At 51.6% G+C, this 26,255-nt stretch overlaps 1 protein-coding gene across 1 annotated transcript; it reads left to right on the top strand.

Moving 5' to 3' along the window:
• Positions 1-4,276: 4,276 nt before the first annotated feature.
• Ctdsp2 (CTD small phosphatase 2) lies at positions 4,277-26,183 on the top strand. The gene is made up of 8 exons (XM_057757793.1): positions 4,277-4,878; positions 16,956-17,101; positions 18,626-18,664; positions 18,996-19,097; positions 19,791-19,847; positions 22,037-22,129; positions 22,225-22,410; positions 22,554-26,183. Exons 1-8 carry the CDS (start codon positions 4,815-4,817, stop codon positions 22,677-22,679), a joined length of 813 nt encoding a protein of 270 aa, XP_057613776.1. The 5' UTR covers positions 4,277-4,814; the 3' UTR covers positions 22,680-26,183.
• Positions 26,184-26,255: the final 72 nt, after the last annotated feature.

Below are 26,255 nucleotides of genomic sequence, written 5' to 3'. Positions count from 1 at the left end.
CGGCTTCTTTCTCCCAGCATTCTGTCTGTTTACTCCACCCACCTAAGGGCTGGCCTATAAATGGGCCAAGGCAGTTTCTTTATTAAATGAAAGTAACTCCTCCATCAAGTGACTTCAGAGAGGGCCATGGGAGGTCTCTCTTGGCCTTCCTGCTTGCTTTTTATAGAAGGGCATCCTAAGCCTGCAGGTCCAGAGGAAGCTCTTCCAGCCCCATGCAGTTCTGCTTCCTTTGGTTCAGGCTTGGCCCAGGAGCACCCATAGGATGTCAATCACCGGAGGAGATAAGGCAGCTGCTCCACTTGAGTCCTGTCCGTCCTGTGTGTCGTCCCCCCCCATGCACACACACACACCTGCCCATCCCTCTGTCCCAGTATTGGGGGAAGTGCTGCAGTTTCCAATCGGCTTCTCAACAACTGCTGAGAGTCAGAGACAGCTACTGGAGCCAGCAGGTGACAGGGGAGAGTCAACAGGCCCCCTCTTGAGAGGGTACTTGGGCCTACAGAGCCCAAGTTTCACTTGGTACTTTGGGGGGGGGGGGTTGAGGTTTGCCTGCATGTATACCTCTACACCACTTGCATGCAGTGCTCTAGAGACCAGAAGAGACCATTGGAGGCCCTGGAACTGGAGTCACGGATGGTTATGAACCCTCACGTGTGCTAGGAATCAAACCCCGGTCCTCTGCAAGAGCAAGTGCTCTTATCACCAAGCCGTCTCTCCAGCCCCCACTTGAAGTTAAAGTTACATCCTGGGTATCTGGTCCAGGATTTGTAGGCAGGAGATGATTTGTAAAGCTGCTAGACCAAAGTTAAAAGAGCCACTTGCCTCCCGCCTCCCCGACCACGTTAACTGAGAAAAGGGCCTATTACCGAAACCCCGGAGGGATTTCTGGAATGGAAATCTATGAATAGAAGGGTGCCCCAAGTTTTTCTGTCCAGGTCTGGGGGTTCCAGTGATGCTAGCACAACCTTTCTAGACTCCATGGGCAGGAGTCCAGCCTCTCAGGGACCTGCCCCATCTACCTGCTCCCTTCCTGCTGTGTTCACACTGTCCCGGCCTTTCTTTGCAGTAGTTACACATGAACTTTCCTTGACTTCAGAGCAAGGAAAGCTTGGGGGCCCCCCTCCTCTGCATCTTTCCGAGAAACCCAGAGCTCAATACATAGAGGACATGGATTATGGTCTTAAAGATCACCACCTTCAAAGTGGAAATAGAAGACACGGATGAAGATGGAGAGGTACTTGTTTTTTGTTTTTTTGTTTTTTTTTTGGTTTTTCGAGACAGGGTTTCTCTGTGGCTTTGGAGCCTGTCCTGGAACTAGCTCTGTAGACCAGGCTGGTCTCGAACTCACAGAGATCCGCCTGCCTCTGCCTCCCGAGTGCTGGGATTAAAGGCGTGCGCCACCATCGCCCGGCTTAATTTTTTTTTTTTTTTTTTTGGTACTTGTTATCCCATGACTCAGGGGCCTGAGGCAGGATGATCCATGTAGATTCAAGGCTAACATGGGCTAACATGGCAACACCCTCCTTTAAGAAACAAAACCCACAGCAATGGAAGACAGCACATGCAATGGAAATATCAGACTGTACACATTCCAAGGATGAGGAGTCTCTCATGAAGCATTGATCACCATTGTCTCACAATATGAAATGTACTTCCAGCTGTGAGCCACTGTGCCCCTGGACACATGCAGTCAACATGCGTGGGGCAAACGTGCCTCTTGTTCTATCAGGCTATACACGAGACACCGACAGCTCCCAGTTTCAAGGGAGGCAGTTCCTACTTAAGGTGTGTGGAAGGACTTGAACTCATGATACCCCTGCCTCAGTTTCCCTGGTGCTGAGACTACTGGTGTATGCCACCCCACCCCCACTGCTGCTGCTGAATCAACCTTTCCAGACCATGTTTCTTCTTCTTCTTTTTTTTTTTTTTAAGATTTATTTATTTATTATGTATACAATGGTCTGCCTGCATGTATCCTTGCAGACAGAAGTTGGGCACCAGATCTTATTACCGGTGGTTGTGAGCCACATATGGTTGCTGGGAATTGAACTCAGGACCTCTGGAAGAGCAGTCAATGCTCTTAACCACTGAGCCATCTCTCCAGCCCCCCCATGTTTCTTCTTCTATACGATGAAGATATCCATTCTGCTAGCCTCGAAATGAAAGATTGAAGGAGCCAGACAATACCTATGAAGTACTTTGTAAATATACGAGGGGAAAGACCGTATCTATGGATGAGGAAATGAACATGGGAGGTTTCACCCAGCAGAAGAGGAAAGCAGGTCTCCTCGGTACTCAGCCCTGCCTGTACTGTTCGCTGCACTGAACTATCTCGTAAGAGGGCCTGGGCCAAAGTCTACCCCTTAGCAGCCCATTAAGATGAGCTTTACCGACCCTATTGTTTTCATGGTGGGAGGCAAATCTGTCAGAACTCCTCCGCCACCTTCTTTCCCGTTATGAATTAGGATCTGCCCGAACCCAGACGTTTAGAGTTACATAAGCATCATTCAGAGCTTCTCTAACAGCCGCTTTCATTTTGGAAAAAACAGCATTTTCATTAAAATGGTGTTATGTAAAAAAGTATTCTGTGTTGTGTGTGTGTGTGTGTGTATGTAGGAACAGGCAAGCATGTGCACTCTTTTTTTTTTTTTTTTTTTTTTTTTTGGTTTTTTTTTTTTTTTTTTGAGACAGGGTTTCTCTGTGGTTTTGGAGCCTGTCCTGGAACTAGGTCTTGTAGACCAGGCTGGTCTCGAACTCACAGAGATCCGCCTGTCTCTGCCTCCCGAGTGCTGGGATTAAAGGCGTGCGCCACCACCGCCCGGCCAAGCATGTGCACTCTTAAGGAACACGGGTATATACATATCATGACGATATCACCTTGTAGGTTTTGACCTACTTGGACAAGATTAGGAGAGACAAATGTCAAGCTATGAGAAGTAGAGTGGGGGAGCCACACCTGCTGCCCCCATCTCCCATGTAATAAGGTCTTGGCCTTCCTTAGCAGGGCGAGTTCCACGCAACTTCACTTTGAAGTCATCCACTACAGATTGACTGCTTTAACAGTCTCATCAGCACCAACCTGGGCAACTCCATTTCTTCCAAGGCAACTTATGGAGGACAGATTACCAAAAAACACTTGAAATGGGGCAACGAGACGGCTCAGACTGTAAGAGCGTTTCCCTTGAAAGTGTTCATGACCTGAGTTTGATCCCCAGAGTTTCGATCCTTCTAGAGTGGAAGGACAGAATAGACTCTGGAAAAATGTCCCCAGATCTCCTCCAGTGCAGTGGGGCGCGCACACACAACACACAATAATTTTTTTTTTTTTTTTTTTTTTTTTGGTTTTTCGAGACAGGGTTTCTCTGTGGTTTTGGAGCCTGTCCTGGAACTAGCTCTTGTAGACCAGGCTGGTCTCGAACTCACAGAGATCCGCCTACCTCTGCCTCCCGAGTGCTGGGATTAAAGGCGTGCGCCACCACCGCCCGGCTCACAATAATTTTTTAAATGACCTGACATGGAGTTGGAACCGCTCCTTTGGAGCTGCTACTCCTAGAAGACTAGTGGAACCCCTTCCCGTGAAACCTTGAGCAGTTGGAGAGTTCAAGTCCAGGCCTGGAGGCTTAAAGAATGAGGAAGGGCTGTCTGCGTTCACTAGGCAGGATGGAACTATGGGATGGTGGTGGGGAGCTGGGCTAGAAGAATGGGATGCCTGATTTGGGAGTGACTGGCACCTAAGGTGTCCTGGCACATAAGGGGTCATTTTAGTGTGGAGGTCACCCAGTCCAGAGGTCAATTCCATTTCTTATACTCTGGAGTCCTGGTTCCGTCCCCTACACACTCCTTTCCAGATTTATTAGCGATAGTCTTATATAAGGCGCTGGGTTCTAAGCAGGAAATGCCGTAATTGACTCGAACCCAGGTTTGGCTTCTCCATTTGCCCAGGTTTCGCAGGGCAGAACCATTGAGCCTTCGCAAGAAAGGTACAGAAACACAAACACCTGGGCCCCGAACAGGGACACGGAATCTTTGGAGAGGCATTTTAAGTAGTTGGGAAGGGGGTGTGGCCGAGAGGACTAGGAGGAGGCAGCCCAGCAAGCGGGGAGTGGCCCGGGGGCGTGGCCGTGGCGACTGGAATGTTGTTGGGTCCTTGCACCGCATAGTAAGGAGGGGCCACGCCCCCTTTCTGCGAAAGGACCAATCGGAGTACCGGAGCGGTTTCAAGTCTCCCCCGCCAGCCTTGCCCGCCCGCCACCCCACCCCCCTCGGGGATTCGCTTTTTCCGTAACAAAATACCAAACCCCTGCCAGGTCCGCAGCCCCTGCCGCTTGCTGGTGGAGGGTCCCGGGGCCTAGGACGCTGACCCGGAGCGGGACGCACCGGCTGGCCGTGGAGACGCCGGTTCAAGAGCGGGGAGGAGCGCGGGGGTGGGCGCTGCAGCCGCGGGTTGTTTATCTGGAGTACGGAGGGGAGGGGGGAGCCTGGAAACCGCCCCGTGTCCCATTTCCTCCTCTTGTTTTCGCTCCGGATTCTCCATGTTGGACCCAAACTGAGGAGCCCGGAGCTGCCACCGGGGGATCGGGGCTGGGGACACCGGGGAGCCGCTGCCTGGGCCGTCCGTCCTCTGTGCAGGCCTCCTCCCTTCCCGACCCGGGGAGGAAACGCCAGGGGAGGGGGATGTGAGCAGCTGTGGGAGTCGGAGTCTCGGGAGCCGGAGCCCGACGGGCCCCCGCCCAGGCCCCCCAGCCCGCCCGCGCGCCCGGCCGCCCGCCCGCGCATCCTCCCGCCCAGCCAGCCCGGGCCCGCGGGATTGTTAGATGGAACACGGCTCCATCATCACCCAGGCGCGGAGGGAAGACGCCCTGGTGCTCACCAAGCAAGGTAGGGGCGCAACTTCCCAAAACTTTGCGTCGCCCCCCGGGCGAGGAGGGGCGGGAGAATCCGGCGGGACCCGGGGTCGGTCAGCCCCGGCGCACCCGTCCGCACCCCGACCCCCGTGGAGGGGCTCGAGCGAGGCCCGGGCTGCCAGCGCCCAGCGGGAGGGTGTCATCGGCGCAGCTGTCACCCGTCGGGCCACCCCTCCCCCCCGGGGGCAGAGACTCCGGGGGCGCGCGGCGCGCCAGGCCACCCGCGCCGCCCCCACCCGAGCCGCGGCTCTGGAGTGGTCACTTTTCTCCCCCTCCCCACCGCGGTGCGCCCGTCCGTCCGGGGGGCCGCGGGGAGGGAACGGGGTGTGGGGGGGTCCCGAGCTGGAACGCCGCCGCCAGCCGAGTTCTCACGCAGGCCCGCGAGCCCGGGCTGCCGGGGCGGTCGGCCGTGGCGGCGCGCGGGGACTCGGGGCGAAGTTCACCGGCCCGAGGCGGGGGCGGCGGTGGGGGAGGGGTCGGGCCGCGGTCACCGCTGGGCGCGGGATTCGGGCGGTTCGGCGGAGCCCACGAGCCCGACCCGAGGCCCGGCCGGAGCCCCTCCCTGCCCGGTGCGCTCCCCCGGGGCCGCTGCTGCACGCACACACAGAGCCGCGTTTGTTTAGCCCGGGAGCGGTGTCCCTGGTTACATAATTCGCCGGATGGCATCGGACCCGGCGTTGTTTCTGAATCGCGCAGCGAAAAAGTGCGAGTTGTCTGTGGGCAGGGGCTCGCGACCCCCGCCTTTTGGGGGGCTGGAGGGTGGGAGGGTCGGATTGGAGAAGACAGGGGTTGTCGCAGGCCCTCTCTGGGGTGTGCTTGGGGATTGGAGCGAAGGCCTCGGCCTCCCGCGGGGGCGGGGAGGAGGTTGGGGCCGGGAAGACTGAATCGCAGGGTTTGATCACAGTGGGGTCCCCTGAAAGTCTTCCCCCTCCCCTCCGTTCATCTGGCTCTGAGAATTGTGTCCAAAATAGCTAGCTGGTAGAAATTTCCGCCGAGTGTAAGGACTAGCGTTGGTGCCTTTTTTTTTTTTTTTTTTTTTTTTTTTTATCCTAGGACACTTGGCTCCTTGGCTGAGTGGAGAGCACGTTCTTGGGACCAAATCCCAAGAGCTGCTACCCTTTCTCTCTACTCTAATGGGGCATAAAAGGCCCGTGCCACAGTTCAGTAGACTGAGGCCTAGACCCTGGAAGGCTGCCAGGTGTGGGGCCTGGATGTAGGACCTCATCCCCCTATTGATTAATATTAATCAGCAGGTCACTTTTCCTTGGGGTTCACTTTTCCAAGGAGTCTACCTAAGTTGCCTAGCCTAGGGGCAGAGCCGCTGCGATGGTATCCCAGCCTCTCTGGAATTCCTCAGTAGGATGGGGGAAGGGGAGCAGTTCGTCTAAAGCAGCGGCGAGTGCTGGGGAGAGGTGAAGCCCTGCTTGCTCAGATCTTACCCAGAAAGGCCCTCTCCTCCTTGCCAGGGTCCCTGTTCTTGACTGCATCGCTGACCCGGCTGTGTGATCCAGGCAGCAACTTTACCGCCTCTGCTGGCCTGTGTGTGGTGCTAAGGACTGCAAAGGGAGGCTGCCTGTGTTTATTTATAATTTACTGCCAGAGTCTTCAGTTCCTTTCACAACCTCGTCCCAGGAAAGGACCCAAGCTTCAGGCAGAGGTGAAGAAATCAGGAAAGGCAAGGACATAAGAGGAGGGGGCATAGTGGGAAACCGGGACCGCATGAGTGCGCTTCCTTCCCACCCACCACCCTCATCCCACCCGCAGGGTCTCCTGGCGGTGTCCTGAGGGTGGCAGGACCACAGCAGGGTAGATGGGGAATCTGTACCGTGCCATGGCAGCAGAGCCGAGCAGCTGAGTTCCTGACAGTGTCGGGTTGCTAGCTTGGTTGATTTTCTTGGAGTTGTGTTTTTGTTTTCTGTTTTTTCCTTTTTTGTGTATGTGGTTTGCCCTTCAAACTTCTTCCTGGAGGAAGCTTGCTTCTTGGTTGTGTCCCCCCCCCTTGTAAATTTGATTGCATGGGGGGGCATGCTTTCTTTTGGACTGCTTGGGCACCGACAACCAAGCCAACTAGCTCAGTTGCACATCGTTTCCAAACAGAACCTGCATCTTAAAACACACATCAGTGAGGGAGCAAATGCTCTCCTCTCCTTTAGGAGTTCCTGCCCCTCCCTTCTCTCATCACCTCCCCTCCCAGCCAACCCTCTTCTACCTTTGGAAGAGGAAGGGAGCACTGTGGAACAGTTTATTAATGAGTTGACTTCGGAAAGGAGCAAGCTGCCTCTGGCTCGAGTGGCCTCTCAGTGAAGTTGTTTACCACTGCCGGTTTTTTCCTTTTTCTCATTCTGTTCTTTGAGCTTAAAGACTGCCTGGTGTGCGCTGATGATTCAAAAGTAATTACAGTAGGGGAAGTGGAACAAAGTTGCTGAAGTCATTGATGATAAAAGCATCAAAATTGGATCATCTTTCCAAGCAGATGGGAGAAATGTCTCCCTGATACAGCAAGGAGCTGGTTGTGTATGACATCAAAAATATAACTATCCGTTTGGGAAGAATGGGCACTTCTACAGCATCATGTGAGGATGTCACCCAGATGCTGGGAGATTGTGCCCAGCTTTGGGCTTGGATGGAGGAAAGCAAAGGAAACAAGGCTCCACCCTGTGATAGGCCAGTGTGACACAGGGGAGGCCTCCTCAGCTCAGCAGCATACTGGGGGGGGGAGGCCTCCTCAGCTCAGCAGCATACTGGGGGGGGGAGGCCTCCTCAGCTCAGCAGCATACTGGGAGGGGGTCCAGAAACGACTTGTTAAGGGTTGGTCCTGTGCCCACTCTCAGAGAGTGACCCAAGCTTTGGATTGCTCTGCTCACATCTGGAACTGGGCGGGGTCTGGAAGCTAGTTACACTGAGGGTTCTTCTCCAAGACTATCCCTAAAAAGCAGAATGATGACAAGTTTTTCTTAAATATATTTTACATATATGAGTGTTTGGCCTGTGTGTATGTCTGTGTACCACATGGGTGCCTAGTGCCCACAAAGGTCAGAAGATGGCATCCCATCCCCTGAAGCTAGAGTTAGGTGGTTGTGAGCCACCGTGTGTGTATGTGCGTGTGTGCGCGCGCTGGGAATTGAATCCAGGTCCTCTGAAAGAGCAGCCAGTGCTTTAAACCTCTGAGCCATCTCTTCAGCCCCGTAGTGACAAGTTTTTCTTCGTGCTCTCCACAGAAGGGGGAAAGTCTTCCTTTTCCCATAAGAGCCTGCAGATGCAGCTAAGCCTTTACCAGGAAAAGCTTTAAAAGGAGTTTTGTCAACATCTGTATTGGGTAAGGCCTTCCTCAGCCAGCCTACAAGGGCTCCCTCCCAGTCGTGGAGGTGCTCCTCGATCTTTGGATTTCCACTGTCCTAGAATCTGGTTGAGGCCTTTTAAGCTAGTGTTTATTAGCATGCTAAGAGCCCAGGGTAGTGCTTCTCCTACACAACAGAGTTTGTAAATGTACCAGGCCTGCAGTTTGCCAGCTGACTTAGAGAGATTTAAACTAAGTAAGACTTCAGAGTCTGGGTGAGAAGTCCCTGGGGGAGCTGGAGAGATGGCTGAGAGGTTAAGAGCATGGGCTGTTCTTCTAGAGGACCTCAGTTCAATTCCCAGCAACCACAGGGTGGCTCACAACCATCTGTAATGAGATCTGGTGCCCTCTCCTGGTGTGCAAACAGAACACTATACATAGTAAATGAATCTTAGAAAAGAAAAAGGCCCTGAGGATAGAGAGGCAATGTGTGGGTGGGCCTGTGTCCTTCCTCCCAGCTAGAGAAGGTTGGGCAGTTAAAGGAGGTGGCAGCTGACTCTCTGGGAGGCCTTCCCAGTCAGTCCTTAGTGAATTTTATTGAAGGAAATGGTAGCTGGGTAGTGGGTGGCGCATGCCTTTAATCCCAGCACTTGGGAGGCAGAGACAGGGGGGCCTCTGTGAGTTTGAGGACAGCCAGGATTGTTACAAGGAGAAACCCTATCTTGAAGGAAAAAAAAAAGTGTTGGGGGGAGTGACTAGACAGATAAATTTCTAACAAGATTTGATGCCCCCAACCTTTCTGTGGAGACTTAATAGACATGTTTGTATGGGAAAGAGACAGCACGTGAAGTGGCTGTGTGCGTGTGCATCTGACAGCAGCTCCTCCTTCACTCTCTTCCCTTATTTCTGTCTTGGGATGTTTGATTCTTGGATTGGTGAGGCAGTGAGACCAAGGGTTGTGTAGGGAAGTAAGTGTTGGTTGTTATTGTTTCCTAAGCGCAGCTTGGCTGCTGTCTGCCCTCCTGCTTTACCCCCAAAGACGTACTGTATAAACAGTACCCAGTAGTGTGGGTTTTCTGCCCAAGACGGTGCCCCAGGGTCTGAGGGGACACTGGTGTGGAGGGCATTGGCCTCTTGGAAGGGTTAGCCTCTGAGCCTTCCACAGACTTCTTGTAGACTGCTTCTTTGCTGTGTGACTTGGTGGGCTGGGAGCTGGAATCTTGTGCCTCCTAAAGAGTCTCTAAACCTTAGAGATGGAACTACCATAGCTGCCACTGTCTTCACTTGCCTTGGAGTTAATGAGCTCAGCGAGATTCAGATTTCTTGTAGATACACTCATATAAATACACACACATAAATATATACATATATATATTTGTTTTATGTGCATTGGTGTGAGAGAGTCAGATCTATTGGAACTTAAATTACAGACAGTTGTCAGCTGCCATGTGGTTGCCGGGAATTGAACCTGGTCCTCTGAAAGAGCAGCCAGTGCTCTTAACCGCTGAGCCATCTTTTATGTACTCTTAATAACAATGAGAAAGATAGGTTTTGTCGAGAAATAGATAAAGGATCTCTCTCTGTAGCTGTGACTGTATTGGAACTTGCTTTGTAGGCCATGCTGGCCTTGAACTCAGAGATCCACCTACTTCTGCCTCCTGAGTGTTGGGATTAAAGGCGATTAAAGGCATAAGATAACACTGCCCGACAAGTAGATATTCTTAATCTTGGCCTTTATGACTTTTGTCTGAGCTTTTGGTTTGAGAGAGCATTAAACTGCTTTTATTGTGTCTAAAGCTGGCCGGCTCTGGGGTGCCTAGAAATGACTGAGAAAAGGTGTGGTTGGGTCTCTGATTGTTTCTCTCACATGTTCAGCACTGAAAGCTAGTTCCCAGCTGTGATGTAGATAAGCTTGCAACAGGCAGATGTTAGGAAGAAACCAGTAGACATCAAGGGGGAGACAGAGACAGGGAATCAGAGACTTAGTAGAACAGTTTCCTGTCTGAGTATCCAGCCCTTCAAGCCAGAGTGAGCCTTCATGAGACCTTCTGCAGCATGGCTCCTGTGGACACGACAGCCTCCCTCTGGGCAGGAGTGGGTGTTCTCTTTTTATTGGTTAGTTTTCCTACCAATTAGCCTTGAACCTGATCTGAGTGGACTTGACATTTCCTTTCCCTTCCAGTGGTTCTTCTCATATACACACACCACTTTGTTTTGTTGTAGTGTTGAGACAGAGCCCATGAGCTTCTCCTGCCTCCTGCCTATGCTGGGATCCACCTTGTCCGGCCTCTTAGAGACAGACTCTCTATCCTGTTGAATTTGCTCTTACCCACCTGCACTGTTGCCAGGGAGCAAACATGGCTCCAGCTCAGTGAGGAAAAGGCTGTGTGCCACAGGGAAGGGACTGTGCGTCCACCTCTTACTTGCTCAGCAGCGGAAGGAGTCCCTCCTCCCTAGTGACAGAGGGGACGAGGGGTACTGCGAACTCAGATCTCTTGACTGGGGTTTGGTTCGGTTTTGGAATAAAACAAGTGGCCTTAGAGGCAAACCAGATTCAAGTCCAACTCCTCCCGGGCCTGAGGGTCTGAACCCATCGGATCTGATGTGGAGAGGGCTGCTGGGGTTTTGGCTGAACTGCCTTCTAATCCTGGAAGGGGTTTAGAATTCTCTGGCGCTCAGCCAGGGACATGCACGTCAGAATCTCCTATGACACTTACTAAAAATACAGCCCCACCCCCACCCTCAACACACACACCTGGGACCCACTGACTCAGAGCACAGCAGGTGGGCCAGGCATGTGTGTTCCAAATGCTCCCCCTGATCTTGACAGGTGTCCTGGGAGAAGAGCCAGGAAGCTCAGCGAAGCCAACTGCCTGCTCAGCCCCGACCAGATTCCCCTCAGGGTCCAGATTCACTCAGGAAGCCTGCGGTTCTTCTGGGAACTGGAGGAGTTTTCTGTGTGAATGGGCAGAGCGATTGTCCTTGCTTACTCAGGAATAGCCACAGCCAGTATTTACAGAGCACTCACCGTGGGCCTGGTGCTCTGACTAGGGTTTTGTCTCAGCAACCTTAGGAGATAGAAGGAATTCCCACTTGCCAGATGGAGGAGGAGTCTGCTGAGGGCTGAACAGTCTTGCTTGGCCTGGCCTGCAAGGGCCCTCTTGCTTGTGCTGCCATTACACCGAGCTCTGAAGTCACTTCCCAGAGTGCTCTGCAGGGAGACTTTCCCTGTTGGCCTGCAGATGAACCCAGAGCTACAGAGAACTGCCCAGGAATACAAGAGTGTGTTCTTGTTGGCTGGGTCTCCTAGGGGAAGCAGGGGCAAGTAGGGAGGAACAGGGGTCCTGGAAGTGGGCAGAAAGCCACTGTGGAGGCCCGAACCTGAAGGAGGAACAGGTTGGCCAGCCTCTGAGGCAGAGACACACAGACAAATTAGTTTTGTGGAGTTCCAGGAAAGGCCATTTCCCAGGCCTCTCCCTGCCCCACTGGTTCTGCTGTGCAGCCTCTGAAATAAATCTCAGTGGTGTCGTACTGTGAACCTTCTGAGACTGAGGCCCAAGACTGGAAGTGCTCTGATCTTAATGTCTGGGGTTTTATGTCAGCGCATTCAGAAGCCCTTAAAATCCTCACTCTTTGATTAGTGGTCCTCTTGCCATTTTACAGATGGAAAAAACTGAGGCTCCTGGCCACATGCAGTACTTGTGCCAAAGCCAGAATTAACTTATTTTAATTTTTGCTGGTGGAGATTTAACCCATTGAGCGTCACCCTTGCCCTCAGAGCCAGTAGCACCTTAGGTAGCCATTCTCCTGCTCACTCCGTCCTGTGCCTGCTTGCTCTCCTGCTGTGTCTGACAACCTAAGGCAACAAAGGAAGCCTGAGAAGAGAATGGTTCTTCTTGGTTCTCCATAAAGACAGCACTGAACTGCCACCAAAGTAGTGTTTGTGTCCTGCTTGTCAGGTTTCTCTTAGCCCACCCGTGAGCCTACTCTGTCCCCCTCAGGAGTGGGAGAGCTAATGCGCTGCCTGCCGTCCAGTACCCAATAGTGCCCCCTGCTCTAGCTGGCACTGTGTGTGGCAAGGTAGGCGCTAGCCCTTGACAGTTTTTTGAATGTCATTTCAGGTTTGTCCCTGCTGGCCCAGAACCTGCTATTTTGCCCCCCCCAGCACACCTTTAAACTTTTTTTTTTTTAATATTGAAATCTGCCAATAATCCAATTAGAGGCACCTTCTGAAATCAAGGTGCCTGGGAATCCTTGTTTCTAAAACTAAGATCTTCCTTTAAAAAAAAAAAAAACTGAGATCTTCCTAAGGGAAGAAGGTCCCTGAAATTGAGACCAGAGACCCCGAGAGGTCTGAGGGTGACTAGACTGTGAGGCATGGGAGCGGAAGACTAACCCCCCCCCCCCCCCGACCGCTAGGCCCAGGCAGGCATTTGAAGATAACTTGAACTACCTGGGCTGCCTCAGATACATACACAGGAAAGAAAGAGGAGAGGCGACCTCTTGCCCAGGGATGAGGAACCAAGATGCTGTTGGATCGGACACTACCAGTGCCCAGCATAGGTCACGCTGGCCGTTGTGAGCCGAGTCCTGTGGTGCAAACTCCATGCGGTGAGAATCACATCTACTTTTTGCCCTGTCTGCCTTGTTAGCAGAACACATCTGTGGTTGGGCATTGTGGATTGGGAGTGTATCTTCCCGTTGTTTGCAGTCTTCTGGGCCCGTGGAGCTGTCTCGGCATCTCTTACCCTCTTTTGTCTCCTTGCCCACTTACCTGCTGGTCCAAGGGACCCTTCCATATATCTGGCACTTCAGAACAAGTCCTTAGCCAAGACACAGATGCCTCTTGCTGACAACCTGGGAGGACTCCTCTCCACAGGGATCCCCAGTCAGATGTGTCTTGGCTGCAGGGCCCAGGCAGCAGGCCAAGAAGGGCCGGAAATGCTCCAAATACTCTCCTTCCTCCAATAGCAAAGGGGAGGGAGGCCACTCAGAGAGGCCATTTTATAGTGGGAGCCAGCCCTGGCCTTTGCTGTGGGGGATGGGAGCTGGGGAGTCCTTGGGAGTGTTGGGGGGGGTGAGCCGTCCTTGTATGGGAATGGTCTTGTTAAAGTCCCATAGCTCAAAGAGTTGCCTTCTGCCCCGTCCAAGGCTGCGTGGATTTCCTGTGAGGCACTCCTAGGATCCAAAGCTGTGTTGTTGGCAACCGTGGTAGCTGGACCTGACCTTCAAAAGGTTAAAAATAATGTTATCCTGGCAAGGCCAGGGTTCATTTGTACATGTGCACACACACATGTGCAAACACATGCTTCTTACAGGCAGAGATTCTTACTGAGGCTGTGGGGGTGCACGGGGAGAGGGCAATGTTCACGGCAAGTGATGCTTGTCATGACAGGGTACCATCTACAGTTTACGAGTTCTTTGCTGGATTGGGGAATAGGTAGGGGGATTTCTCCCAGGCACTCTTCCCTCATCTGACCTTGAACTTCAACCATGTGGTGTGGGTAGGAGACCCTTAATGCCTTGTTGCTGGGCTTCTGGAATGAGACCCATGTCAACTCCGATTCATGTTGATGCCTGCAGTTGAGGCCCAGGCTGTTGGCAGTTAGTAGTGTTGCTTTTATTCAGTTTCAGAGGCTGTCCAGGACCTTACTCACATGTTTAGGCTGTCCTGAATGAGGTCTTGCTACTAACTCGGTTTATGGACAAGGAAACTAAGGTTGCATGGTTGAATCAGTAGCTGGCAGAGCCTGGACCCCAACCAGACAGCCCCATAGAGAGGCACCTCCCTAGCGGCCTCTCTCTATAGGCCGCCTCAGTAGGAAGCCATTAGTCTTGAGTTGGAGGCCTGGTGGTGAGCAGGTGCTGACCTAGCTCTTCTGCTCAGGGCTGGCTTCCCCATTGTGCCTTTGCTGGCCTTTTCAGGCATCCCAAGGTTTAGGGCAAGAAGAGCAGGTACTTACCAGGAGGCAGGATCATAGAGAGGATGGGGTGGGGAGGAGGCTGAGCAGCTTTCTAGGGGGACCCTACCTCCTTGTTGGGGACACTGTGCACTGTAAAATCCCTTCCTGTTCCTCTCCAGGGGAGGTGGACTGGCCTGACTCTCAGGGACACAGTGCAGAGTGTGAACTATAAGGAGCTATTGGAAGGCTCTGCCCAAGCCTGGCAGTAGTGCATGGACATGCACCAATGTCCCTTTCAGAGGCTGATGGGAAATGCCTGAGAGCCGTGGCTCTGGGTTCAAATTCTGATTCTGCTGTCATACCTCCGTGTGGCACCCCTACCCCCACAGACTGATGAACTGTCTCAGTTTCCTCCTGCAAATCGGGGACTGTGATGGCAGGGGTCTTAACACAAGTCTGTAAACTTGACTGTGGCCCAGAAAGCCTCCTGGCTTGGTTCAGTCACCCAGCTGCTTCAGTGCCTCCTTCCTCTCACGTGGAGGCTTTTCTGTTCCCAGTTCTGGGAAATGACAGAAGAATGCAGGCTTCTCCAGGGCTTAGCTAGAGGCCCTGTAGTCTCAGACAGTTGGTGAAATTATTAAACACCTGCCTGCCATGGGCCAAAGGCTGTGGAATATAACAGGCAAAGCCTTTGTTAGCCCTGAGGGGAAGCAGCCATGTTGGGGGAAGCTGAGTTCAGCCTTGATGACCCTTAAGAGTAGTGTTGGTAACATAAGGATGCTGTGCAGTGGGGCCTGTGAGAGACAGGGTCGGTAGACTAGCCTCCCGACACAGTTGTGGGGGTGGGGTGTTTGCTCTCAGAGCCTGCCCTCAAGGTCAGTGTGTGTGTTTGTGACCTCTTGAAATGCAGAGTTCAAGGTCCGTCCCCCTTAGGCCTGGGAAGCTGGTGCCTATTGGGCCTCTATGTGGCCCCAGCCAGCTGCCTGTTACTAAGGTATTGAGCACGTTCCTGATGTGGCCTCTTCAGGAAAGGCCTGGGTTGTGTGCCCTTTTAAGAAAGACTGTGCCTGGGTTAAGCCTTTAGTTGTGGTTGTGCCTGAAGAAACTACGGAGCAAGGGAAAAGGCTCAGATTCGATCTTGGAGCTCTGTGTTGGGCATCTGTCCTGAGTCCCTCTGGTTTCTGCAGAGATGACTAGGAAGTGTCTGGAGGATGCTCCAAGGGATAGACAGCTTCTTATCCCTCTGCTGTTAAGTACTGGGCCTAGCTTTGAATTTGGTCTTTGAGATTGCTTTGGCAGAAACACTTCATGACAAAATGCCCAAAGAAATCTTAGTTCCTCATATGTAGCCAAGAGGTTAGAAGTGATGCCAAAGCGGCCAGCAAGATGGTTCCAGCAGTCCTGCAGGCCTGACAGCCTGGAACCCACATACAGGTGGGAGGAAGTCATAAAAATTTGTCCTCTAACTTCATGGTTTTTAAAGTGATGCCCAGATTTCCAGGCAGTTTTCTGGGAAGGCTCAGTTGCTTTTGGAGAGATTCCCAGTGGCCATAACCCAGAAGGGGAGAGAACTCTGCATCCCCCATTGGGGGTTGACTCTTCTGATGTTGAGGGATCAAGAGATGTCCACGGGTGGCCTCCCCTAAGAACATAGGGACGTTCTAGGGGTTCACTCTGTTTTGATTTCCCTCACAGAGGCATTTCTGGCACTTCCTTGCCTGCACAGTTGGTCCTCTGCCTCACAGTGGACCAGCTTGTCTCACTTAGGCTCTGGAACACTCAGCCGCCCAGGAGGAACCTGTGACTGGGGACCATTCCATAATTGGATGTACAGCGCCACCTCCTGGCCACGATACTCTTTGCACCGGCTCCTTGTTTGTGTAACAGTTACCAGAGCAGTTTCTAGAGTCCAGCAACTTGAAAAGGACAATTTGAAACCCATTGCTGCTGGGCCTGTAATGCCCTTTGCTTTATATCAGTTTGGTCTTTCTGGAGCTGCATTGGGAAACTTCTTGTTAAAGTGTATTTATATTTCCAAAGCTCAGGTGACCAAGGTAGGGCAGAACAGCTTTAGTCTGCGAAGCAGACTGAAGGCTGCAGGATGTGCACGACCTGGGGCCGTAACCATCTGTTTTCCAACAGATTCCCTGGAATAGGAGAGGAGAATGGGTGGGCAGTGAAGTATTGGGAAAAAGTTAGAAATCATGAGAAAACTAACATGCCTCCTGTCTTGGAGCTGAGGCTTGGGGAGGGAATTGTTTTGTTTGTTAAATTTGTGTGTGTGCGCACGGGCAAGCAGCATTAGAACAACTTGCAGGTGTTGTTCTTCTCTCCCACCATATGGTGGCGCTCAGGTGGCAAGTATCTTTCCCCAGACATCTCAGCCAGCCCATTGTAAGGAACTTCTGAGATTTTAGGCAACTCACGCTCAGTTCTGTTGCCACTGATCAGGATTTAGGGAAGCTGAATCATGGGTGATCCCTTTCCTAGAACTGGGAGTCTTCCTAGAGACTGGGTAAGGAGAACTTGGGTCCTTACAGGTTCATTTGGATGGTAGTATACTGCCATAGAGCACGGAATACCCAGCCCACTGTGATACCCTCTCGAGACGCACCAGAGTATGAAAATCAGCCCTGTGCATCCCAGGTCTCCCATTCTCAGACCAGAGAGTGGAGATCACTACTGTTTCCTCACTGAAGGGAGCATGCTAGGAGATGCACATAGATTTTGTTGTTGGAGTGTGGCATTTCAGTGAGCAGTGTCCACTACTCCAGTAGAGCCCAAACTGGAGGGTGTATGTGCATTTGGTAGCTGCTGACAGAAACTAATATCCCTGTAGCTAATGGCCTTTGTCGTTCCTTGTTCTCTTAGGCCTAGTCTCCAAGTCTTCGCCTAAGAAGCCCCGTGGCCGGAACATCTTCAAGGCCCTCTTCTGCTGTTTCCATACCCAGCATGTTGGCCAGTCAAGCTCTTCAACCGAGCTCACATACAAGGAGGAGACAAACACCATCGCTAAGGTAGCAGGCTGGGACGAGCATTCTGACCTGGTCTGAGGATCCCTGGTCTTTTGGCCCTTCCTCTCTTCCCTTAGCCTGTCTCCTTTCTGATACTTCCCATCTGTGGGGTGGGCAGTTGAGATGGTGCAGATTCCAGGACCCCTGAAAGATCCCTTGCAGACATGAAAGCTCAGGTCCAGGGATGTAATAAGTGTACCCCGAATTAGCCCCTGATAGTGGTGGGATTGGAACTCAAATCTCTGGCTCTGAAGCCTGTGTTTATTATTGTCTAGTACTCAAAACTGCCTTCCAAGTGGATTTTTTGTACGAACCAAGGATTTAAAAAGGCCCATGCTCTTAATAACCCTGATAGCACTCAGGAGGCAGAGGTAGGTGGATCTGAGTTCAAAGCCAGCTTGAGCTACATAGTGAGTTTTTTTTGTTGTTTTTTTGTTTTTTTGTTTTTTTCAAGACAAAAGCAGCAACCAACAAGCAAACCCTGCAGCAGATTGCAGCTATGCCACCATGAGTCACTTGGAAATGTGTGGTTGTTTGTACCTCAGTGATAAAATACCTCCTCTAAACCCTAGTGTGACTCTGACACAGCCATGTCTAGCTGTGTTCACACAGCCAGGCTGTGCACAGGAACAGCCTGCAGAAGGAGCCCTTTTGTCCAGTGGGGGAACGGTTGAGTAAATACAACCCCACAGTATTACTAAGCAGTTAATTTTTATGGTGCATTCTTAGTAACATTAAGAAATACTTATCTGGGGCTGGAGAGATGGCTCAGAGGTTAAGAGCACTGACTGTTCTTCCAGAGTTCAATTCCCAGTAACCACATGGTGGCTCACAACCATCTGTAATGAGATCTTGTGCCCTCTGCTGGCATAAAGGCTTAATGCAGTCATAGTGCTCATACCTAAAAAAATAAAAATACATAAATAAATAAAATTAAAGAAGAACTTATTTGCACAGTTAAATCAAAATGTAAAATCATATATTACCATAGGGAAATGCTAGGCTGTCCTTGAAAGAAACATGGCCAAATGACAATCTTAGGTTTTTCTAAGTTCAGAATTCAGCTTTTTTTTTTTTTTTTTCTTTCAAGATTTACATTAGGAACACTTGGTACACTGTGTAACATTTGCAGTGCTGTCTTTGTGCTCTCTGTATTCAGTCTCCCTGCATATTCTGGGGCACCCCAGTAGTATTTTATGCTGGTGTGCTCAGTATTTCAGTACCTACACACAGGATGCCTGCCCCAAGGAGGCAAGAGGAAACATACATTATCAACAAGAAGCTAGGTTTAAGGGGCTAAGCAGAGGTTAACCACAGAGAGCAGTAGACTTGAGTCCCTAAGTCCTGCCTGCTCACTTTATGGAGAGGAGGCCTTCCTTGTTTCTACCCAGCTCCCCAGAAAATGGTCACTTTTGTCACTGTGAGGAGCTGCTAGGTGACTGGGTCTTGGAGAGGCAGAAGCAGTGGCTTGGTTAGGGCAGGCGGAGCTGACAGGTTGGCACTCAGCACCTCCTTTCTCTCCCACAGTCGGATCTCTTACAATGTCTCCAGTACCAGTTTTATCAGGTATGTCCATCTGGTTGACCCTCCGGGCACTAGCCGACCTGGCAGGTGGGGTGATCACCTGTACCCTGGGAAGCCATTTATGCTGAGTATTTGCCGAGGACCCCTCTTGTCTCTGCTATCTCTCCCACACCAGCCCTGACCAGCATCCAAAAGTCCCAGTGTTTTCAGCCTTCTACAGCTAACACCGACCTGCTGCCTCTTCCTCTGCCTTTAAGCAGGGTCTTCCTGGGTTGGTGACTCTCCATACAGCCTGACTCTGTAGCCTTCTGCTGAGGTGGGAGTGGGCGTGCTTCTTGGTGGGCACATCTCAGCATCCTGACTCTGATTTTAGATACCTGGGACCTGCCTGCTCCCAGAGGTGACAGAGCAAGACCAAGGACGGATCTGTGTGGTTATCGACCTGGATGAGACCCTTGTGCACAGTTCCTTTAAGGTAAGGCAGCACATGGCCCCTCCTTCCTCAGGACCTGTCTGAGCTCTACAGCAGGTGCTGGGACGTGCTCTGCAGGTAAAGACAAAAGTGATGGAGGGAAGGAGCCAGGCCACCCTGGAGTCACAGGTACCCAGAGGCCATACTGAAGAGTGTTAGGAACCTTCACACGCATGTGCACACACGCATCCATCATAAATCACTACCTATATGCTGTGTCTGTCTCCACTTAGCATGGAAATAGTAGTTAAATCTGCTTTGGCACTTGGGTTTTTCTTACCAGCATATTTCTTAACACAGAAAGCCTTAAATTGGGTGCGGAAGCACTTCCATAATCCCAGCACTTAGGAAACGAGGCAGGAAGATCATAAGTTCTAGGATGCCCTGAGCTGCACAGTAAGAGCCTGTCTTGAAAAAGCTAGACATCAAATGGTGCAAGTCTTTGACTGATGGGACCATGAATTAGAGGCTAGCCTGGGATGTGTAGCATCCCTGTCAAAGCCCTGGAATTCATCTCTGGTAGAATTCCTTAGGTAGGACAGATGAGGTGGAGGGGAGGAGGAGGAGGGAAAACCAGAACGGCATGAGGCTACTTATCCTGTGTTGTCCAAGAACTGCTTAGTGGACTGCCTCCAGGAGGATGGTGGGAGTTTCCTGTCCACTGCCATGCTGACGCCATTAACTTCTGCTTTCCAGCCAATCAACAATGCTGACTTCATAGTGCCTGTAGAGATTGAGGGAACCACTCACCAGGTGAGCTGTCTGCCAGACCATACCAGCCTCAAATGGGAAATAGGTCATTGTGACCTATTAACCATTCCTTTTCTTCAGCTTCTCCTATTTTATTAGTGATTCAACACTCCAACTCTCATCCATACCTCTCCTAGCCTGCCTACGTTCACAGTCTGACTGTGAGAACTGTCTCTCTTCTCTCTTTCTCGCTTTTTTTTTTTTTTTTTTTTTTTTTTGAGGCAGAGTTTCTTTATTTAATTCTGGCTGTGCCCTGGAACTTGCTGCAAAGACCAGGCTGGTTTTAAATAATAGTCATAGCCATCATTTCTTTCTTTAATGATTTTTTTTTTTTTTTGTAATATGCATTGGTGTTTTACCTTCTCATGTGTCTGTGTGAGGGAGTCAGATCCCCTAGAACTGTTGTGTGGGTGCTAGGAACTAAGCCCCGACCTGTGGAAGAGCAGCTGATGCTCTTAACTGCTGAGCCATTTCTGCAGCCCCTGTAACTGTATTTCTTAATCACCATCCCTGCCAAGTGAACAGGAGCCTCATTTTTTTACAGCACTGTTAGGATTTACTTCCTTTTTCCCCTTGGTAACAGTGTCTCTGCCTGTAAGAGGCAGGAAACAAAGAGCCTCTGTTCCCTGCCTGGAGGGCTCCTCCCCATGCCCACAGCCCAGACCTCTCCTATGCCCCCTTCCCTGACGTCCTGTCCTCTGGGTTTTTACACTGGGTTCTTTAAGTGCTCAGTAGACATTGGCCATGCATACCCAGCTCTATCTGGAACTGAAGGTCAGGGACCATTGCTGCAGATGTCATAGCAGGCATGATACCTGTTTTCCTGGGCTGGTTGGAGAGATATTCATGGGGAAAGTCTGGCTCGAGGCGTTGATGGGTTTGTCACAGTCCATCCCTTCACAGGCTCTCTACACCACAGCTTCCCTCAGTCTAGTCAGCCATGGGCAAATCTGTGCAGGGACTTCTGGTTACTAGAGGCTTGAATTAAAGACTAGTGGAATTGAAGAGGAGGAGGGCTGCCTGTGCAGTGTGGGTCTGAGAAGAGAATGGGTAGAGAGGTCATGTTGGCTGTAATGGTTGAGGAGGGGGCTTGTGTGTGACGTGGAGGAATAGCCTGAAGGGGTGCTGCTGCTAAACTGTGAGCGCTCTCCTGAGGAATTGGCGGCTAACTCAGGCTAGGAGGACATTGTAGCAGGCACACACTGTGGTAGGATTAGTGTAGACAGAGCTTTAAGAAATGGATGCAGGGCTGGAGAGATGGCTCAGCGGTTAAGAGCACTGGCAGTTCTTCCAGAGGTCCTGGGTTCCCAGCACCCACATGGCAGCTCACAACCGCCTGTAACTCTACCTCCAGGGGATCTGACACCCTCACAAAATACCAATGCACATAAAGTACAAGTAAATAAATCATTAAAAAAAAAGAAATGGGGGCTGGAGAGATGGCTCAGTGGTTAAGAGCATTGCGTGCTCTTCCAAAGGACCTGAGTTCGATTCCCAGCAACCACATGGTGGCTCACAACCATCTGTAATGAGGTCTGGTGTCCTCTTCTGGCCTACAGACATATATGCAAACAGAACAGTGTGTCCATAATAAATAAATAAATATTTTTTAAAAAAAAAAGAAAAAGAAATGGGCAGGAGGAGCACTTGTGCAGGCTGAAGGTGGAAAGCAGTAGATTGTAGACTGGGGGAGGGCATGAGCAACTGAAGAACCTGTAAGCAATGCAAGCAGAGTCCTCACAGGTGGTGTGCCCTGCTCTAGTGTTCACAGAGGCCCTGGGGGGCATGGGTCTGACGAGGTATTGAGGTCCTTGCCAGATGGGGGCCTACATAGGCTGTCCCACTGGGATCCAACACAGAAGCTGCTGTGGAGGCTGTGGCTGGATTCAAGTAATCCAGGATAGGCTATTTCCATCTGTGAGGCCTATTCTTGATTACTTGTTTCTGGAGGCAGCTAATGGTCCACCCCGGAATGAAGATGGCTTCTGGGACATGGTGTGCCTTCCTTCCTCGCAGTTTAGGATTGGGCCTGTGGAGCCAGCAGAAGCCTGGTTGGAGTCATCCTTGGTGGGGCAGAGGTTCCTAAGTCTTGGCATGAATACCTAGGCCTGATGGCTTCTCTGTGCTGGTGGGAAGGTAGACAGTGCTACCTCCTCATGGAGTATCTCCAACAGCCCTCTCTGCCTCTCCAGGTATATGTGCTCAAGAGGCCTTACGTTGATGAGTTCCTGAGACGAATGGGGGAGCTCTTTGAATGTGTTCTCTTCACTGCCAGCCTAGCCAAGGTACCTAAGAGAGGATGGGAGGAAAGAAGAGATGATGCAGCAGCCACAGGGGACCCAGCACAGCACCCAAGCTAAGGCCTCTCTTCTTCTTCCAGTATGCCGACCCTGTGACAGACCTCCTGGACCGGTGTGGGGTGTTCCGGGCCCGCCTGTTTCGGGAATCATGTGTGTTCCACCAGGGCTGCTATGTCAAGGACCTCAGCCGCCTGGGAAGAGACCTGAGAAAAACCCTCATCCTGGACAACTCGCCTGCATCTTACATCTTCCACCCAGAGAATGCAGTGAGTGCTCACACAGGCCCCACGGCCTCGGGCTGGGACGAGGAGCTTCACCAGAGTGCACCACCCCAGTGTGGCCCAGCAGCCTCCAGTGGTACTAGCAAGGAAAGGAAAAATCAGATTAACATCACCTTTTCCCACCCCAGGTGCCTGTGCAGTCCTGGTTTGATGACATGGCAGACACAGAGTTGCTGAACCTAATCCCAGTCTTTGAGGAGCTGAGTGGAGCGGATGATGTCTACACCAGCCTTGGGCAGCTGCGGGCCCCTTAGCCTTCTTGCTTCCAAGAAACGGCCATCCCAGTAGGGGACTTTGCTACACTGTGCCTTTCTGATCAGCCTGACTGATTCAGCCGAGCAGAAGCTGGAGCGCTTGCCCAGAGGGTCTGGAAGGAACTGGAAAGTGGTTAACTTTAGGGCAGGTTAGATGCAGAGCAGGCAAATCAGACCTATCCAGAGCTGTCTGCACCCTATATTTGGTTTCCAGGGGAGAAAGAGAGAGAGAGAGCGTGTGGTGTGTGTGTGTGTGTGTGTGTGTGTGTGTGTGTGTGTGTGTGTGTGTGTGTGTGCGCGCGTGCGCGCCCGCACCCATAAATAAACTATGGCCTAGGGGGTCCAGTGTTCCAGTAGGGGAGAAGCTGAAAGATCCAAGACTCAGTCCGAGTCATGTGTCTCCCTTCTGACCTGTGAGCTGTTGAGCTTTACAGTGATAGAAACTATTGCAGGCTCCCTTCCCAAACCGTGGCTTTTCCTCAGCTTTACAAGGCCTGTGCCAAGGAGAAAGGAGAGGCCAGAGGCTACCTTGATGCCCCAGGCACACACCTTTCTGAAAACATGAAATACTAGCCAGCAGCAGCAGACATACCAGGGAAGATGAGAGCATGCAGAGCCAGTACTCAAAGACATCTGGTCCTGTGGTCCCCAGGCTGCATCTGGCTCCAGCAGAGCGCCTGTCATGGGTCCTGCTGTGTCTCTGCAGGCTCCAGCACCAAACCAGCCTTCTCGTTCCCTAGCCATCGTCTTACTCCCATGGGGAAAGAGGTCTTCTGCCTGCCCTGGAAGAGGACAGAGAACCGATTTCTGTTCTTTTAACTCCTTAAAAGTCTTTCTAAACATGGAGTGGTGGGTCTGGTTTGTATCTGGCCGAGCTGCAGTCCTGGGCTTGAGATGCATATGGGAGGTGCTAGGGTACACGGGAAACAAATGTCCAAAGCAAAATGTGCGTCTCCTTGCTTGTAGATCCTGAAAGTGCTCTTCAGGGATTCTGTGCTGGTGCTGATGCAAGGACATTAGCTCCAAAGGATGGGAAGGGTTGCTAGGCTGCTGCAGCCCTCCTGTTGCCCGGGCAGGCTCTGTGCTGTGTCCCCTGGTGTCCTGTCCTAGTTGTCTCGTCTGATCTAGCTCTGTCCTTCCTGGCTGTTCTCTTCCTCTCCAGGGCCTTGGGAGAACTGCTTTCCCAGGACTGAGGGGTTGCAGGGCTTGCTGTCATTTGTTTGCCAAATGGGCAAATGCCTCCTGACTCTGGTGTAATAGGACCAAGCGGGGTCCTCACAGACCTGCACTCTGGGCTCTCTAGGTTCTCCATCTTAAATGCTTTAGATGAGTTGCAGAAAGGACGCTTCCGAGAGTTGAAAACGGAAGGGAGGTGCTGCTGTGTTCGAGCACAGGGGCCCCTGAGGTGCCTGCCCCACCTCAGCATCACTGCCTTAATTGAGTCCTGCCCCTCTCTCTGAGCTGGGTGGAGTTCCTAGCTGCATCTCTGCTCTCCCTGGAGGCAGGTGCCAGCATTTGTGAATTGTTTCAGGTGTGGTCACCGCCCACTCAGGAGCCATACAATAGTATTTTAGTTTCCACCCTCTAGGTCCTGCCTCAGGAACTAACCATTTTGAGAAATCCTGGTGGTGGAGCTGGGTGGTGTGAGTGGAAACTGACTGTCTGGCACCTTCTAGCGTTATGCAGTCTTCCTTAGTCCAAGACTGTGGCGCCTTCTCTTTTGCTTTGGTGATGCAGCGGAACAGACTCTCCAAGCTCAATTTGCTGGTGCCTGTGGGATCCTGCCAAGGTGATGGGGAGGACTCCAGGTGCTAGCCAGGAGCACGGGAGCTTGGTTGTGGCTTCAGATCCAGGGCCTGGTCTCACTGCCACCCTGACGCTACAGGAGGGGTTCTCTCACAAGGCCTGCTCTGGGGGCTAGTCCTGATTAAGCAATAAGACCCTCAGAGTTGAATATCAAGGTCCCTTTCTGCCCTCTTCTGTGTCTCCATGTTTTACCTTGGAGAGGAAGAAGAGCCTGCACTCCACCATTTCTGGGAGGCATATGCAAGGACTAGAGTCTGAGTCTTGACCGAAACCCAGTGCGGCTTCACAGAAGAGCCCTGCTGCTTCTACAAGGAGCCCCAGCCTTCTGGGCCTGTCTGTCATCAGAGCCCCTCCCACCTGTAGTCCGCTACCGCGAGGCCATCCCCTCTTTCCAAACCTAAAGACATGTCCTGTTTGCTAGTTCCATGTCTTAGGGGCAGGCAATGGTTGGGAGGTGCTGCTAAGAGAACTCAGGCAGGCACAGAGAAGGGCAAGGCTGGGGGGAGCCAGCTCATCCTGAAGTCTGTCGCCAGGCTCGCCACAGGCCTTCCCATTGCAAACTAGTCTTCAGGAGTCAGTAGACCACCTGGTCTGCTGTTAGCATCCACCCACTCGAGCCATGCCAGGAGTCCGCCCAGCTGTCAGGTTCAGCTCTTTAAGGTGCCTCTTCAGGGACACAGTGTGTCTCTCTGATTGGGCTTCTAAATCAAAAGCCTGATGTTCGTGTCCCTCTTATAGGGGGAGCTTTGGACACAGGACCAGTTTGTTAAAGGGCCATGTAAGGGTTTCCACTCTGCACATTGTAGAGGGGACGCTGTAGGCCCATGGGTCCCTAATTAAAGAGGTTGAGTGAATCTGCCTTCATTTAACCAGGGACCTGTTTCACTCCCTCCTGCCTCCCAAAGATTTCTATGTAAATTTGTAGCCCCCTCTGTTAACAGTGGCTCAGAAAAGTTTCGTACTAAAAGCATGGGGCTTTCAAGACAGCCATTCTCTGGGAAATAGATCCTCAGTGATTCTGTTCCAGAGGCCTCTTGGCAGTGCAGCCCGAGCGTCAGCCTGGCTAAATGTGAGAACGGTTAGCCTGTTTTCTCTTTGGGCTACTTAACTATGGCTACTTCTCTGTTCCTTTTTTTATATATATATACCTTAGCTTTGTTGTTTTTTGTTTTTCAGACAGGGTTTTATGAATCCAGGCAGGTGTTTGAACTCACTGTTTAGCCAGGGATGATCTTGAACTTTTGAGTGCTGGGATTCTAGGTGTGGCCACATACTGGCTCGTGTGGTGCTGGCTCAACCCAGGGCTGCATGCATGCTAGGCAGGCGCTACCAACTGAGCCACACCCTAGCTACCCTTTTGTCTCTTTAGAAAATAGAGGTGACAGGTCTGGCCAGCTGTCCCACCCCATACCTTCAGTGCAGGATCAGTTCCTGGGACAGCCCCTCTCAGACTGGTGATGTCCTTTGCCTGTAATTACCCCAGATTTGCCTATTTCTCCTTTCAGGATGCCATTTGGAGGGGAGGGGTCTGCTTCCCACTGTGACTGGGCTATGGGATCCTTGACCACCCTGCTTCATGATTTGATAAATTTGTTGTATTCAAAAACTTGAAATGTAGGATGCCATTAAGAGTCTGTTTATATTTTTGGAATATTTGTATTACTTACAATTAGTTAATAAAGGCTGGTTTAAAACCTGTGCAAGAATGGGAGCTGCCTTCCTTGCTGCTTTTGTCACTGTGGGCACTGTCCTTCCCATATGACCTCTGTC

The sequence above is a fragment of the Chionomys nivalis genome, chromosome 25, assembly GCF_950005125.1.
Source record: "Chionomys nivalis chromosome 25, mChiNiv1.1, whole genome shotgun sequence".
Taxonomy (NCBI): Eukaryota; Metazoa; Chordata; class Mammalia; order Rodentia; family Cricetidae; genus Chionomys; species Chionomys nivalis.
This window is presented reverse-complemented; position numbering and strand designations above follow the sequence as displayed.

Bases quoted from the DNA above. Each gene is read 5' to 3' on its own strand.
- Ctdsp2 (XM_057757793.1), top strand. From the start codon at position 4,815: ATGGAACACGGCTCCATCATCACCCAGGCGCGGAGGGAAGACGCCCTG. The intron at 19,848-22,036 runs GTGAGCTGTCTG...CTGCCTCTCCAG, and splicing joins TTGAGGGAACCACTCACCAG to GTATATGTGCTCAAGAGGCC. The intron at 22,130-22,224 runs GTACCTAAGAGA...TTCTTCTTCCAG, and splicing joins TCACTGCCAGCCTAGCCAAG to TATGCCGACCCTGTGACAGA.